This window comes from Hemiscyllium ocellatum, chromosome 3 (assembly GCF_020745735.1).
Source record: "Hemiscyllium ocellatum isolate sHemOce1 chromosome 3, sHemOce1.pat.X.cur, whole genome shotgun sequence".
Lineage (NCBI taxonomy): Eukaryota > Metazoa > Chordata > Chondrichthyes > Orectolobiformes > Hemiscylliidae > Hemiscyllium > Hemiscyllium ocellatum.
Genome location: NC_083403.1, coordinates 25,569,486 through 25,586,043, shown reverse-complemented (window position 1 = coordinate 25,586,043; position 16,558 = coordinate 25,569,486). Strand labels below are relative to the sequence as shown.

Sequence of the window (16,558 nt, the reverse complement as noted above, 5' to 3'; positions counted from 1 at the left end):
ATACAATGTCAGGATTCATTTCAAGAGGGCTAGAACACAAGCAGAAATGTATTGCTGAGGCTGTACAAGGTTCTGGTCAGACTGCATTTGGAATATTGTGGGTAGTTTTGGGCCCTGTATCTAAGCAAAGATGTATTGGTGTTGGAGGGGGTCCAGAGGAGGTTTGCAGGAATGTTCCCAGTGATGAAAGGCTTGGTATATGAGAAGTGGGTGAGGACTCAGGGACTGCAATTGATGGAGTTTAGAAGGATATAGGGGTTGGGATCTGATTAAAACCTACAAAATACTGAGAGGCTTAGATGGAGTGGACATGGAGAAGATGTTTCCAATAATAGGAGAGAGAGGGATCAGAAGGCACAGCATCAGAGTGAAGGGGTGACCCTTTCGAACTGAGATGAGAAGGAATTTCTTCAGCCAGAGTGTGGTGAATCTATGGAAATCATTGTTGCAGAAGGCTATGGAGGCCAAGTAATTGAGTGTATTTAAGACAGAGATAAACAGGTTCTTGATTGATAACGGGATCAAGGGGAAGGCAGGAAAATGGAGCTGAGAAATGTATCAGCCATGATCAAATGGCAGAGCAGACTCGATGGACCGATTGGCCTAATACTGTTCTGACATGTTATGGAACGAGAAACCTAGCAAACGTTCTGAGTCCAGTATGATTCATAGAATTATAGATTTGCTTACAGTGTAGAAGCAGGCTATTCGGTCCATTGAATCCACACCCACCTTCTGAAGTGCATCCAACTCAGACCCAACCCCATCCCTGTAACTCTGCATTTGCCATGGCCAACCCACCTAACCTGCACATCTTTGGATAGTGGGACAAAACCGGAGCACCTGAAGGAGACAGGGAGAGGCTGTGCAAACTCCACACGGTCACCCGAGGGTAGAATCAAACCTGGGTTTCTGGCACCGTGAGGCTGCAATGCCAACCACTGAGCCACCGTGCCAGGAACCCAGGTTTGATTCTACCCTCGGGTGACTGTCTGTGTGGAGTTCTATCATCTTCAGAGGTTTAGATGCTGCCAGACCTGTTGAGTTTCTCCAGCACGCTCTGCAGTAGTTTCAGATTTCTAGGATCTATAGTATTTTGCTTTATGTGGCGGAAGTGAATGTGAATGTGGTGCCAATCAAGTGAGCTGCTTTGTCCTGGATGGTGTCAAGCTGCTTGAGTATTGTTGGAGCTGCATCCATCCAGGCAAGTGGGGAGTATTCCATCACACTCCTGACTTGTGTCTTGTAGATGATGGGCAGGGAGATAGGCAGCACATTGTTGGTAGCACACTGAAGCATTAGCCTAGATTCTGCAGTCAAGTCTCTTGAGCTACAGCCTTCGATTGAGAGGTGAGACAGATATCACTGAACTAAAGCTGACGACCAGTGACACATATCCAGTGGGACATGCTCAAACCAAACCTACTCTGACACCTTGGGATCTGACAGTTCACAACAGTTAATAGGATGTCAATGCTGCAACAGTATTCTCTGAAATGTTGCACACGGGATGCTAAAGGGTCTGAAACTGAGCAATCCAAGTCAATCTTTCTGGTGGGCTGTCTTCAGCAAACAGTCGGAAACCATTACCAGGAGCTGACATAAGTAATCAAATCAGATGATCAAAGTCAACAAATTAAAGGGAGGGGCAGAAGGCAAGACTGCACCTCTTCCTCCTCAATCCTACTCCCCTCCCTCCAACAAAATCAGTGAGGTGAAAAGGAAGCAAAACTGTTTTGTTTCATTTGTGTGCAGTGCTGGCTCGGCTAGTATCTGTTGCCTGTCCCTAATTTCCCAGAGGGCTGTTAAGAATCAACCACGTTGCTACGGATCTGGGGTTAAATGGACGCCATACTAGGTAAAGATGGCAGACTTAGATTCATAAAGGGCATTAGTTACCGAGAATTAGATGGATTTCTCTGAAAATGGCTACAAGGTCACCAGGAGACCAGATCTATGTTCTGTGGAGTTTCCACAGTGCAGATAGAAGCCATTCAGCCCATCAAGTCTGCACTGAAGACCATCTGCCCAGAGTCTCCATTAAGCATGGACAATCCATGTAACCTGCACATCTTTGGACTGTGGGAGAAACTGGAGCACAGACACAGGGAGAACCTGCAAACTCCACATGGACAGTTGCCGGAGGTTAGAATTGAATACAGGTCCCGAGTGCTGTGAGGTAGCAGTGCCAGCCACTGAGCCACCGTGCCAATTCCCCAGAGCTTACTGAATTCAGATTTCACCGGCTGTCATGAATGAGGCTTGAACCCAGTCCCCAGAAAGTTGTCTCAGTGACATTACGATTCCAGCACCACCTCTCCCTAAGCAAATATCAGAAATGAGACAAGCACAGCAGGTTAGGGAGCATCCGAGGAGCAGGAAAATTGACGTTTCGGGCATAAGCCCTTCATCAGGAATGGGTGAAGCTGGCTAGGCTAGTATCTGTTGCCTGTCCCTCTTTTCCCAGAGGGCTGTTAAGAGTCAACCATGTTGCTATGGGTCTGGAGTCACATGAAGGCCAGACTAGGTCAGAATGACAGATGTAGATCCCGGAAGGGCATTAGTGACTTATAATTAGGGAAAGGCTATGGATGCTTGCCTAGCCAGCTTCACCCACTCCTGATAAAGAGCTTATACTCGAAACATTATGGCATTCCAACATCACAGTACAATGGGCTGCTAATGTCCTCAAGGACGTTCCTGATGAAGTATTTATGCCCAAAACATCAACTCTCCTGCTCCTCAGATGCTGCCTGATCTGCTGTGCTTTTCCAGCACCATACACTTCGACTATGTCCTCAAGGAAGTCAATGCATTTGACTGGGGTTTGTCGGCTACACTGTGCGGGTGCAGCTTTCATTTTACAAACTGGACAGGTGGCCAGCTCAAAGATGGAAAGTTCATCACGTAAGTGAGCCTCTCATTTTCAGTGAATACATCAATCGCCTCTGATTCACACCCCCCCACCTCTCCAATCCCTGGGAATCATCCACATATAATCCAGCTGGGCATCCAGACAGGAAACTTGGCACTGCGGCGTTTGCTCAGAGTGGCAGACATATAAAACAGGTCGGGGGTCACCGATACAACAGGCACCAGGAAAGGAGGCGCAAGGAAGCATCTGCCAGGTTGGGAGATCAGCAGCCAGCAATGAGAAGATTTACAGGGCCAGTTGGGCAATGGATGTTACAAGGTGAAAGAGAGGATTGCAGATGCTGGAGATCAGAGTCAAGATTAGAGTGGTGCTGGAAAAGCACAGCAGGTCAGGCAGCATCTGAGGAGCAGGAAAATTGACGTTTTGGGCAAAAGCCCTTCATCAGGAATGAGGCTGGGAGCCTCTGAAGTGGAGGGATAAATGGGAGGGGGGTGGGGCTGGGGAGAAGGTAGCAGGGCAGAGGAGATCACCTGGGGGTTGCAGTGAGAGACAGACTCACTTAGGTCTTTGTAGAGAGAGGAGGAGAACTTCTTCAAGGCAGGCATCCTTGCAAGAGGATTCACAGTCAGGTTAAAATCAACTAGGCGAAAGTGAGGACTGCCGATGCTGGAGATCAGAGTCAAGATTAGAGTGGTGCTGGAAAAGCATAGCTGGTCAGGCAGTAACTGAGGAGCAGGAAAATCAATGTTTCGGGCAGGAGCCCTTCATCAGGAATGAGACTGGCAGCCTCCAGGGTGGAGAGATAAATGGGAGGGGTCCGCACGGGAAATTCAGAAAGCAAGCTTCTGGTCTGCAGCAAAAGGCTTGGAATCTTTTCAAAATGATGCTCCAATCTTGGAGAAAGGTGGAGCACTAGTAGGAGGACGGGGCAGGGGAGGTGGGGGGTGGGGGGGGGGGGGGGGGGGTGTTGTGAAAAACAGATGCGTGTCCCACCCTGAAATGATCCAATGCACTGAGAAGCCCAAGGTTTAGCTGTGGAGGTGATTGCACTTCCTGGAGCGTTGCTTCGTGAGCTCTGAGGGTAGGGGGAGGGGCTGGTCAGGGATGAAGGATGGGACACACAATAGGGGGGCTCGCCCTCTTAAAGTTAGGAGAGTTAGAGCATGAATTGTACCTGACAAGGAGCTGCTGCCTCAGTTTCTTCAGAGACCCAGATCAGCTCTGTTTATTGGCTGCTTTCAGTGACCTAACAAGTAAGCAGGCACATCTGCAGCTGATCCTACTCCAACAGTGTAAGAGCTCCTGAAAACTACTCAACACTTGCATGTTTCCTCCTGTCCCCAAGGCAGGCCACGAAAATGCTTCATTTCTTCCTTCTACAGCCTGCTTTTTCCCTGTCTCTGCAGCCTGCCCCAGCTTAACAGTCCTCCCATTGCAATTGCAATGACTATCTCTGAGTGATCCTGGGATTTTTGCCTTCAGTAGGTAACCCTGTAATCTTCAAGTAATGTACTGCCTCACATCAATCTTGGATTTTCCTTGAACTAGTTAACACCAATGTCCATTTGATGTTGTGATCATAGAAAAAAACGGATCATAGGATTAATCCTTCCCATTCCACTTTTTTGCGGGGAATGGGTTAAATAATCCATAATATAACATCTCCAAATTTCCATTGTAATTGATGTCTACTGACAACAAATCTGGAAAAGATACACGTTGGACAGCATTGTCCACTACCACTCAAAGGCAATTTCTGCTGTAATGTCTCTTCATAAGGTCTCTTTCCTTAACCCCTTTCCAAGGACTGCAATGGGCTAAGAAGGTAGCTTACCACGTTCCTCACAGTGGTGGTTAGCACTGCTGCCTCACAGCTCCAGGACCCAGATTCAATTCCAGCCTCTGGTGACTGTTTGTGTGGAGTTTGCACATTCTCCCCCTGTCTGCGTGGGTTTGCTCCATTTCCTCCCGCAATCCAAAGATGTGCAGGTCAAGTGAATTGACCATGCTAAATTACCCATTGTGTTAGGTACATTTGTCAGAGGGAGATGGGTTACTCCTTGGAGGGTCGGTGTGGACTTGTTGGGCTGATGTGCCTGTTTCCACGCTGTAGGGAACCTAATCTTACCACTGCCTTCTCCAGGGTTATTAGTTAAAGGGCAATCAATGCTAGACTAGCTAGTGATGTTCACATCTCAACAACACCTTAAATTAAGGTCCTTTATACACATTTCCTACTATCACACTCTTTAATGTATTTGCCCAATGAACCACAATCATCTTGGCTCTGAAACCAAAGACTTTCCTTTGGTTAGATTTAAGATGTTTTGAACTGTGCTGTTTTCAAATGGAAAATTCTAACATGTTACAGTCACACTTCCGTAAAGGTTCTTTAACAACAGGATTATTAATTATCCCTTTCTCACTGCATAGTTCGGAGATCTAAAATAGTTTGTTCCTGAGGTTGTTCCTCAACATACTGTTCTAGCAAAGCATCTCAAATATATTCTGGGAGTTTATCTTCCAAGGCATTGATTATGTTTATCCAGTCTACATGTAGATTTAAATTGCCAATGAGTCCTGTATTTCTCTTACTACATGCTCCATTAATGAGTTTTGAGATGATTTGTAGCTCAGGTTGAGGTCCTGGATGTAGGTTTGCTCGCTGAACTGGAAGGTTCGTTTTCAGATGCTTCATCTCCATATTAGGTAACATCTTCAGTGAGCCTCCGAATGAAGCACTGGTGGTGTAGACCACTTTCTACTTATATGTTCGAGTTTCCTTGGATTGGTGATGTCATTTCCTGTGGTGATATAATTCCCTATTGTGATGTCATTTCCTGTTATTTTTCTCAGCGGGTGGTGAATGGGATCCAAGTCAATGTGCTTGTTGATAGAGTTCCAGTTGGAATGCCATGCTTCTAGGAATTCTTGTGCGTGTCTCTGTTTGGCTTGTGCTAGGATGGATGTGTTGTCCCAGTCAAAGTGATGTTCTTTCTCATCCTTATGCAAGGATACTAGTGAGAGTAGGTCATGTCATTTTGTGGCTAGTTGATGTTCATATATCCTGTTTGTCCAATTTAGTGTTTGTTACAGCCCTTGTGAGTTATTTTGTAGATGACATTAGTTTGCTTGTTGTCTGTATAGGGTCTTTCAAGTTTGCTAGCTGCTGTTGTAGGGACTTGGTGAGTTTGTGGGCTACCATGATGCCAAGTGGTCTGAGTAGACTAGCAGTCATTTCCTATTCACATCCATCAACATCAACCTGGCCTAGGAAAACCTTCAGACTGTTGTTTGTTCCAGCAGTGGTTAGCACTGCTGCCTCACAGTGCCAGCAGCCTGGGTTTGACTATCCCCTGTGTATAGAGTTTGCACATTCTCTCCGTGTCTGCGTGGCTTTCCTCTGGGTGCTCCTGTTTTCTTTCGCATTCCAAACATGTGCAGGTGAGGTGAATCGGCCACACTAAATTGCTCCATAGTGTCCAGAGATGTGCAGGCTCAGTGGGTCAGACATGGGAAATGCAGGGTTACAGGGATAGGGTGTGGGCTGGATCAGGGAGGCATGCTCTTTGGACGGATGGTGTGGCCTCAATGGGCCTAATGGCTTGCTTCCATGCTGTGGGGATTCTATGATTCTAAGTCATCCAGCTTGTTGTGAACACTATATGCAGTCAGGTAGAGTGCTCTTAACACTGCCCTTTACACAATATTATGTAATTGATCTTATAATTCAGTCCTCTGACATTCTGTCAGGACTTAACAGTTTCTGTTAGTCCTTGAGTGTTACAAATGAATTCAGTCATCAGGAGTGGTTACACCAGAACGCTACACAGATTCAGGGTGTTGGCGTCAGAGTTGTACTTTAGCATACTATATATACATCAACATACATTTTAATGTGTTTGCAGCTGCTGCACTGTAATGATTGAAATTGGTCCACGTTGGAATCTGCTAACACAGTCAGGAGCAGCCAGTCAGGCAGCATCCAAGGAGCAGGAGAATCGACGTTTCGGGCATGAGCCCTTCTTCAGGAATCATGCCCGAAACGTCGACTCTCCTGCTCCTTGGATGCTGCCTGACTTGCTGTGCTTTTCCAGCAACACATTTTCAGCTTTGACCTCCAGCATCCGCAGTCCTCACTTTCTCCTAACACAGTCAGGTCTCTAAACAATTTTTTCTGCACTGAAATCATTATTCTGTTCCTACTGTCCCATGTTTCTCTCCAAAATAGAGTCATCTGGGTCTATGTCACAGACAAAATGCTATTTGGCCCATCGAGTCTGCGGCAGTCAAAAACAACTACCGAACTAATCTAATCCCATTTTCCAGAACTTGGCCCATAGCCTGGGATGCATTAGCTTCACAAATGTACATCTTCAATATTATGAGGGTTTCTGTCTCTATCAGATTCCCACCACACTCTGGGGGAAAAAACAATTCTTGACATCCGCTCCAAACCTCTGACCCCATTCCTTAAATGCCCCTTAAGTTAGGTTACACAAAAATAGGTGGAAAGGCAGATTACAAGAGGGACAGAAACAGTTTGCAGACAGGTGTTGATAAGTTAAGGAAATGGTTGCTAAGTTGGCAAATGGAGGATAACATGGATAAATGTGAAGTCATTCATTTCAGAATGGAGAGCAAAAGAACAGAGTATTATTTAAATGGAGAAAAGCTGCAGTAAGATTAACACAAAAGACTTGCTGGCACTTGTCCACAAAACACGGGAAACTATTGCAGCAGGTAATCAAGAAGGCTAAAGGAATGTTGGCCTTTATTTCAGGGGGGTTGGAGAATAAGAGTAGAGAAGTCTTACAGCAACTCCACAAGGTGCTGGTGAGACCACACCCAGAATATTGTGAAGTGTTCGATCCCATTATTTAAGAAAATATATCATTTCATTGCATGCAGTTGACAGAAGGTTCACTAGGATGATTTCATCTATGGACGGATTGACATGAGCAAAGGTTGGGACTGTACTCACTGGAGTTGTGAAGAATGAGAGGTGATCTCAATGAAACATATAAGATTCTTAAGGGGCTTGACAGGCTAAATGCTGAGAGGATGTTTGCCCTCATGGAATAGTCTAGGACCTGAGGACACAATCTCAGAATAAATACCATTTAAGGCTGAGGTGAGGAGGAATTTTACCTCTAAAAGGATTGCGAGTCTTTGGAATCCCTTGCCACAGAGAGCCGGAGGGATAGACTCCTTGTGTACATTGAAGGCTGGGACAGATAGATTCTTGATCAGTCGGGGAATCAAAGGTTTTGAGGAGAACACAAAGAAGTGGATGTGAGGAATGACAGTTTAGCCATGAGCCTATTGAATGGGCAGGCATACCCAAGGGGTTGAATAGCCTATTCTTGTTCCTACTTTTATGGTACTATGGAATGTCATATCTGAAGTGTACCACAGGGGAACTTCCAATAGCAACACTTCAAATTGAGAGATGCCATTCAAAAAACTGTGCCAGGGTCAGAGGGTTTGAACTTTCAGGAGATTCTGAATAGACTGGGGCAGTTTTCCCTGGAATGTCGGAGGCTGAGGGGTGACCTTATAAAGATTTATAAAATCATGAGGTAGGGTAAATAGACAAAGTCTTTTCCCTGGGTTGGGGATGGCCAGAACTAGAGGGCATAGGTTTAGGGTGAGAGGAAAAAGATTTAAAAGAGACCTAAGGGGCAACTTTTTCATGCAGAGGGTGACGTGTATGTAATGAGCTGCCAGAGAAAGTGGTCGAGGCTGGTACAATTACAACACTTAAAAGGTATCTGGATTGGTATATGAATAGGAAGGGTTTAAAGAGATATGGACCAAGTACTGGCCTATAGGACTAGGTTAGTTTAGGATATCTGGTTGGCATGGGCAAGTTGAACTGAAGGGTCTGTTTCCGTGCTGTACATCTCTATGATCTCCAGGGGGTTGTTCCCCAATGTCAACATGTTGATAGTTGAAAGAAAGATTGTCCGAGCCAAAGACATGTTCCTGTTTTACCCTTCCAGAAATACATAACAAAGAGAGTTTTCAACCAAATGCAACCTGTGGTCTGAGGGGTGCTAGTGTGCTGGAATGTGAAGTCATACTGGTATGCTGCCATGTGTTTGGAGATACACTGTACTTACTCCCACTTGACACCCTTGTACGTTTGCGTAAAAAGAATTAAAGTATCTCTCTGATTGTTGAAAAGATGCCAAATCACAACATCACTGTTGAAAGAAATCAGACAAACACTTTTCAGCTAAATTCTTTTCCTGAGATTGCAGAATCGACGTATGAAGAGAGGCCAGATTGGTTAGGACTGTATTCACGGGAGTTTAGAAATCATTTCATTTAGGAATCAATAAAATAACAGGGCTAGACAGGGTAAATGCAGAGTCTAGATTAGATTAGAGTGGTGCTGGAAAAACACAGCAGGTCAGGCAGCATCCGAGGAGCAGGAAAATTGACGTTTCGGGAAAAGCCCTTCATCAGGCTTTTGCCCGATACGCCTACTCTCCTGCTCCTCAGATGCTGCCTGACCTGCTGTGCTTTTCCAGCACCACTCTAAACCAGACTCTGATCTCCAGCATCTGCAGTCCTCACTGTCGCCTAGGGTGTATACAGGATGACTGGGGAATCTCCAACCAGGGATCACAGTGTAAGGAAATGGGGTAGGCCATTAAAGAGTGAAATTTGGACACATTTCATCACCCAGAGCCTGTGGAATTCTCTTCTGCAGAAACATTGGAGCCAAAGCACTCAACATTTACAATGAGGAGTGAAATATAGTTCTTCGGTCTAAAGAGATCTGAGGGAGAAAGCCGGAACAGGGTATTGCGCTGGCTGATGATCAGCGATGATTTTATGGAATGGCAGAGCAGGCTCAATGGATTGAATTACCTCCTCCAGCTCCTGTTTTCTGTGTTTATATCAAGCTACAGACTCTGTACTCTCCAGTTAACTAGTCAACTGCTGAAGTCAACCCTTGCCTTAGTCCTGAAGGAGGGCTTATGCCTGAAATGTCGATTCTCCTGTTCCTTTGATGCTGCGTGACCTGCTGCACTTTTCCAGCAACACATTTTTAAGCCCTTGCCTTAGTCACCCTAACATCCTTAAGGTTTCATGAGCTATTCGCCAAGAATAGGCCAAAGACTGATTCCTACATACTTTTATTACTTGTTCGTTTTGGAATCACCCCTAATTTCTAATCTGTGTGTGTGTAGGTCTCATTTCATTATCTTTTCTCATTATTACTAGCTAATAAAATCACTCTTTCTTGAAAACAACAATGCCAGGTTAAATTGGCTCATTTTAAAACATGAACGAAGCACTTGGGCTGGGAAAAGGTTTGCACGATGGAAGGTTTTCTATATAAATTAACCCCAACCAAGAGTCATGCCTCCTGACCTTGAAGTATAATACACTGAGTCTGTACATCCAGTGAACAGAGATAACAGAATCTGAATAAGTCAAAACATACACGCACTATACTTCAATGTGCAGCAATTTCTTGGAACAATTAGCCAGAACTTGGGGAAAGTCAAGAAATATCAAGGTAAATTCATGTCCCTGTGTCAAACCTTTCAAATATAGACAGTGGAGTCTTTTTGTTTATCAGTTTACCAGCAGTCAAAGAGGCATTGGCTTAGCACAAAAAATTCTTCAGTTTGGAGGTCATTAAAAACTCTGCTGTCCTTGTCATAAGTCACACCAAGTCCCATTCCTCCACCAGCCCTATGCTTCCTGATGCACTCTGATTCCTGCTTAAAAAACGTCGTGATTTTAAAATTCTCCTCCTAGTTCTCAAATCCCTCCACAGCCTCAAACTTTTCCTGTCTCTGTAATCTCCTCCATCCTCACAGCCCTGTGCATTCTCTAATTCCGACTTCCTAAGCACTCCAGTTTTAATTGCTTCACCTTCAGCAGTTGGGCCTTCAGTTGCCAAGGTGACAAGCTCTGTACCTCCCACTCCATTCCACTCTAACTCACTTTCCTCTTTTATAACACCAAACTGTTGAGGTCATTTGACGTAATAGCTCCTTAAGAGGATAGGCCGTGTATTTTGCTCTGTAAATCTTCTGCAATGTTTTGTGAATGCTAGAGGCTCTAAGCAAATGAACTGTTGTTATTGGTATTGATTTAGAATCATAGAACCCCGACAGTGCAGAGAAAGGCCATTGAGTATCCCACTCAGACCCATTCCCCTACCATATTACTCTATATTTCCCCTGATTAATCCACCGAGACTACATATCCCTGAACAAAATGGAAAATTTAGCATGGTCAATCCATCTAACCTGCACATCTTTAGACTGTGAGAGGAAATCGGAGCACTCAGAAGAAAACCACACAGACATGGGGAGAACATGCAAACTCCACACCGACAGTCCCCCCAGTCTGGAATTGAACCTGGGTCCTTGGCACTGTGAGGCAGCAGTGCTAGCCACTGTGCCACCCTGCAGAGAACTTCTACAGAAAGGGGTCCTTCAGCCATCAAACACCCATCTGTTTCAATGTCATTAGCCAGCATTTGGTCTGTAGCTTGGGATGTTCGTGTTTTCGAGTGTTTAACAGACACAGATATACACCTGAACGATCCATGCCAGCACTTATGGTCTACCTACTTTAATAAGCAAATCAGTGCGATCTATTACTTTGAAAAAAACCCCACAGAACTGCTAGAAATCCAAAACAAAAGCCGAGAATGCTGGAAAGACTCAGCAGGTTTGGCAGCATCTGTGGAGAGAGAAACAGAGTTAACGGTTCGGGTCCTGGGACCCTTTTCCAGAACTTGAATTTGTTAAATTCATCGAAATTAAATCAAAATTGAAATTAGTTTTATGAAATTAATCTGAATTGATGAAATCAAATTTAAAATTAACTTATAAAATTGATGAAATTAACTTTAAAACTAATTATAAAATTGATCTAAATTAAATTTAACATTAATTAAGTTGATTTAAATTATATTAGTTTTTTTCTCTTTCTTGCACTGATCCACCATCCATTTTGGTGCCCGAACACCAGTTATGGTCTGAATGTTTGCCACTTGCTTACCTGTAGACCAACACTTCATCGGACGAGCTGTTGTACTGAAGTTGGTACATCTTGACCTTGGGTGCGGAGTGGCCCACTGACCACTTGACCAGTGCCGTGCTGGCTGTCACCTGAGACACCGTGACCTTTTTCTCCGGCGCAGCCTTGCCCTCGCCCCGGTGCGACCTGGTGGAGCCGGTGATGTCGGAGAGCCGGGAGTCGGGCAGCAGGCTCCTCCCGGTGCCGTTGCTGAGGTGAGGGAGCTGCACGATGGAGAGCTCGACCGACGCAGTGGCCTCCCCGGCCGCGTTGGCCGCGATGCAGGTGAAGGTGCCGTAGTCCTGCGAGGTGGTGATCAGGATGTCCAGGGTGCCGTTCTCATAGATGACGGTCCTGGAGGAGTTGGCGAGGATCCGGTCATCTGGCGCCACCCAGTGGATGACCGGCCTGGGGTCCCCGATGGCTTTGCAGCGCAGTGTGGCCGTCTGCCCCTCCAGCACCAGCACCTTCAGGCTGTGCTGGGTGATGAGAGGCTGCTCGCACACAAACTCCTCCTCCGAGATGTACCAGAAGTAGCGCCCCTTAAGGTGAGCCGGGGAGGCGCAGGTCTCCATGTCGTCCTCCCGGCTCAGCCGCCGCAACCAGAGCAGCTCGCAGTTGCAATGGAGCGGGTTCCCGCCCAGGGTGAGGGTCAGCGGTGGGAAGTAGGGGGTGGTGGACATCAGCAGCATCTCAGACCTGGCAAAGATGGGGTCAGGGTGGAGCTTCTGCAGCCTGTTGGAGATGAGGTCCAGCCGGGCCAGCTTCTGCAGCTCCGTGAATGTTCCCTCAGGGATGTAGTCGATCAGGTTGTGGTCCAGGCTGAGGGTGTGCAGGTTGGTCATCTTGCTCAGCGCTTCCCAGGGCAGCCTCACCAGGTTGTTGTAGGAGAAGTCCAAGTCCTCCAGTGTCATCAGGAAATCGTCGAGCGCCCCCTCTGCCACCCGGTGGAGCTGGTTGTTGTTCAAGCTCAAGTGCTGCAAGTTCAACAGGCCCCGGAACACGTTGCCGCCAATCTCCGTCAACCTGTTGGCGTCCAGGTGCAAGGATCGAAGGCTTTCCAGATCGACAAATGAATAGGGCTGGATGTAGTCGATGGTATTCCGGGACAAAGTCAGATCAACAAGGCCACTCATATTGGCAAAGTCCAGCCGGCTCACAGAAAAGATGAAGTTGCCCCCCAGCCGGAGCTCAACGGTCCTCCGATCGATGTTCGGTGGGACAAACAGAAGGCCCTTGGAGGGACACAGAGTGCCCAGCGACTCTGACAGGTTTTGACACACGCAGTATTTGGGACAAGCATAGACTGCCATCGCCATTCCAATCACCAGCAGGCTCCAGAGCAGCTTTTCCATTGTAGATCATGTAGAGGTACCTGAAACAGAGGCAGACAGTGAGAGGATTCTGGGCAAAACACAGAGCTACTGTAGTGACCCTGACAACAGGAGCTGTCAGAGGCCAAGGGGTGACCTTACAGAGATTTATAACATCATGTAGGGCATGGGTGGGGTGAATAGCCAAATTCCAGGATGACGGAGTCCAGAACCAGAGGGCATAGGTTTAAGGTGAGAGGGGAAAGATTTGAAAGTATCTAATGGGTAACTTCTTCATGTGTGTGTGGAATGAGCTGCCAGAGGAAGGGCTTATGTCTGAAACATTGACTCTCCTGCTCCTCGGATGCTGCCTGACCAGCTGTGCTTTTCCAGCGCCACACTTTTTGACCCTGATCGCCAGTGTCTGAAGTCGTCACTTTTTCCTTTCTGCCAGAGGAAGTGGTGGAGGCTGGTACAGTTACCACACTTAAAAGGCATTTGGTTAGGTATATGAATAGGAAGGGCTTATGGGTCAAACGCTGGCAAAAATGGACTAGGTCAGAATGGGTTGTCTGGATGGTGAGTTGGTCCGAAGGGTCTGTTTCCAAATGACTTAATGAATTGAAAAATGCAGCATCCACTTACTTTCAGTATTCAACTTCTCTCTATCCCTCTTTCCCCACCACATAAACTTTACTGCTTTTTGCTTTTTTAATACAAATTATCATCACTGTATTTCTTGTCAAAAAACAGAAGTCACAGAATATGGCTATCACTGGCCTGGGCAGAATTTATTTTCGAGTCAACAGCGTTGTTGTGGGTCTGGAGTCACGTGGAGATCAGAGCAGTGATTCCTTCTCTAAAGGACATTAGTGAGCCAGTGTAGGTTTTCCCTGACAATGGTCATCATTCAACTCTTACTGTTTTTTGTTTTAAGAGTTAGTAGGATTTGAACATGGGTTTGCAGAACATTACCTGTGTTGCTGGGTTTGTACTGAAAACAACAAATGCTGGAGATCACAGCATCCATGGAGAGAGCAAGGTGACATTTTGTGTCTGAATGACTCTGAAGTGAAGTGTGCTGGGGACAGCATTTCTGCTCTAGTGGGGGAAGGGAGCGGTGTGGGGATGGAGGGGGTGTGGGGTTGCTGGGGGTGAAAGGATGTTGCTAGTTCAGATTAAGTGATCGGAATGTGAGAAGGGCAGTACAATGGTGTGTCTAACAGCCAGACTGGAAAGGATAGACAGTCCCACTGGGGTGGGGGAGAGGGGAGAGACGACATGGTGACAGAGAATGTAACAAGTAAAGCTAAAAGAAAGGGAAGGAATGCGTTGACCATAAGAAGGTGTTGAACTCAATATTGAACCCAGAAGGTTGTATGTTGCCTGATCTGAAGATGAGATGTTGTTCTCCACTTCGTGCTGTGATTCACTGCAGCACGCTGAGGACAGACATGTGGCCATATGAACAGGACACTGTGTTAAACTGACCGGCCCCGGGAAGGTCGGGATCATGCTCACGCATGGACTGGAAGTGTGCTGCAAAGCAGCCACCCAGTCTGCATGTGGTTTCTCTGACGTAGAGTAGGCCACATTGGCTGCAACAAATACAAAACACAAGACTGGAGGGCTCTGTCAACCACAGTGGGCAGGAAACCATGGTTATGGAAGAAGGAAGCCATGTTAGCTGCGCTGTTTTGGAAGCTGGCATCATCCAAACAGAGACAAAATTTTGAAGGAACTGGGAGAATGGATGGGAATCCTTTTGGGGTGTGTAGCTATTGGAGTCAGTGGCTTTATAGTGGATGGCAGAGTCAAAATATTAGCTTGCTCTCTGTCCACAGATGCTGCCTGACCCTCTGTGATCTCCAGCATTTTCAATACAGATTCTAGCATCTGCAGTAATTTGCTCCTCCCTTGTGTTTAATTGTTGGATTTGTAGTCTAGTGACAATACCATTGGGTCATTGTCTCCCTCTTGCCCCGATCTTTCTCAGCTTTGGGCACACTATCACCTTCCCCCTTGTCTCCCTCTGTTGCATTGCCCTCTATGTTAAAATGAAGATTCTTCACATGTTCTGCCATCACCTCTGGTTACAGATAATTCCCTGCAAGCTACATCGAGTCATCTAACTCAGTTGGCCAATTCAAAATGCATGGAGATACCTGCAAGGCAGGTTTAATTACCTTCCTGGCTGGAGTTACCATAGGGGTCCTGCCTTCTCTACCTTGCTATTTGCCTGAGGTGCAGTGACTATCAGATTAAACTCACTGTCAGTCAGCTGTCTCTAATGAGACTCTGGCAAATTCTAAATCGTATGTTCCTAAATATCCCACCATTCAAATATGGAATCCTGCCAATAGTAAATAAAAGATTATCAGATGGCCATGTGGTGTATCCCATGTGCAGTTACTAGCAGTCACAGATATCTATGAACAGGGATCTGTCCTTTGCATATAACAGGACCTCGTCCAGATCATTTTGTTGAATTTGAGAAAAAAAACCCATGGGAAACAATATTCCTCTCATATTTTCCATGGCAATGCCTTGAGTAATCAGATTTGACTTGACAAACAATTAAAACCCTTTTATCATGCAATCTTGACCATTGTTGTGATATACTGTGGTAGTGTCCTTAGCTCTGAGACAGGAAGTCTGGACTCAAATTCGATTTATTCCAAGGGTTCCATTAGATTAGATTAGATTCCATTAGATTTCCTACAGTGTGGAAACAAGGCCCTTCGGCCCAACCAGTCCACACCGACCCTCTGAAGAGTAACCCACCCAGACCCATTTCTCTCTGACTAATGCACCTAGCACTATGGGAAATTTAGCATGGCCAATATCACCTGACTTGCACATTGTTGGACTTGTGTAATAACATTTCTGTAAGAGAAATTAATTAGAAAATGTATAAAAAGTTATTTTACAGAAAATAATTTGTTCTCTTTGGAATTTGTCATTCTCGCATTGTTTTTTGGAATAAATGACACTTCATCTGATGAAGGAGCAGCGCTCCAAAAGTTTGTGGTTTCAAATAAATCTGTTGGACTATAACCTGGTGTCAAGTTTAATTCAGATAAATGCGAGGTGCTGCATTTTGGGAAAGCAAATCTTAGCAGGACTTATACACTTAATGGTAAGGTCCTTGGGAGTGTTGCTGAACAAGAGACCTTGGAGTGCAGATTCATAGCTCCTTGAAAGTGGAGTCGCAGGTAGATAGGATAGTGAAAAAGGCGTTTGGTATGCTTTCCTTTATTGGTCAGAGTATTGAGTACAGGAGTTGGGAGGTCATGTTGCAGCTGTACAGGAC

At 45.8% G+C, this 16,558-nt stretch overlaps 1 protein-coding gene across 2 annotated transcripts in view; it reads right to left on the bottom strand.

The window, feature by feature from the left end:
- Positions 1 to 13,287, bottom strand: part of LOC132836759 (leucine-rich repeat and fibronectin type-III domain-containing protein 2) — a 29,116-nt gene extending 15,829 nt beyond the window's left edge. For both annotated transcript variants that reach the window (XM_060856203.1, XM_060856211.1), the window contains exon 1: positions 11,915 to 13,287. In XM_060856203.1, the coding sequence (XP_060712186.1) occupies positions 11,915 to 13,287 (1,373 nt within the window). The remainder of the gene's footprint in view (positions 1 to 11,914) is intronic.
- Positions 13,288 to 16,558: the final 3,271 nt, after the last annotated feature.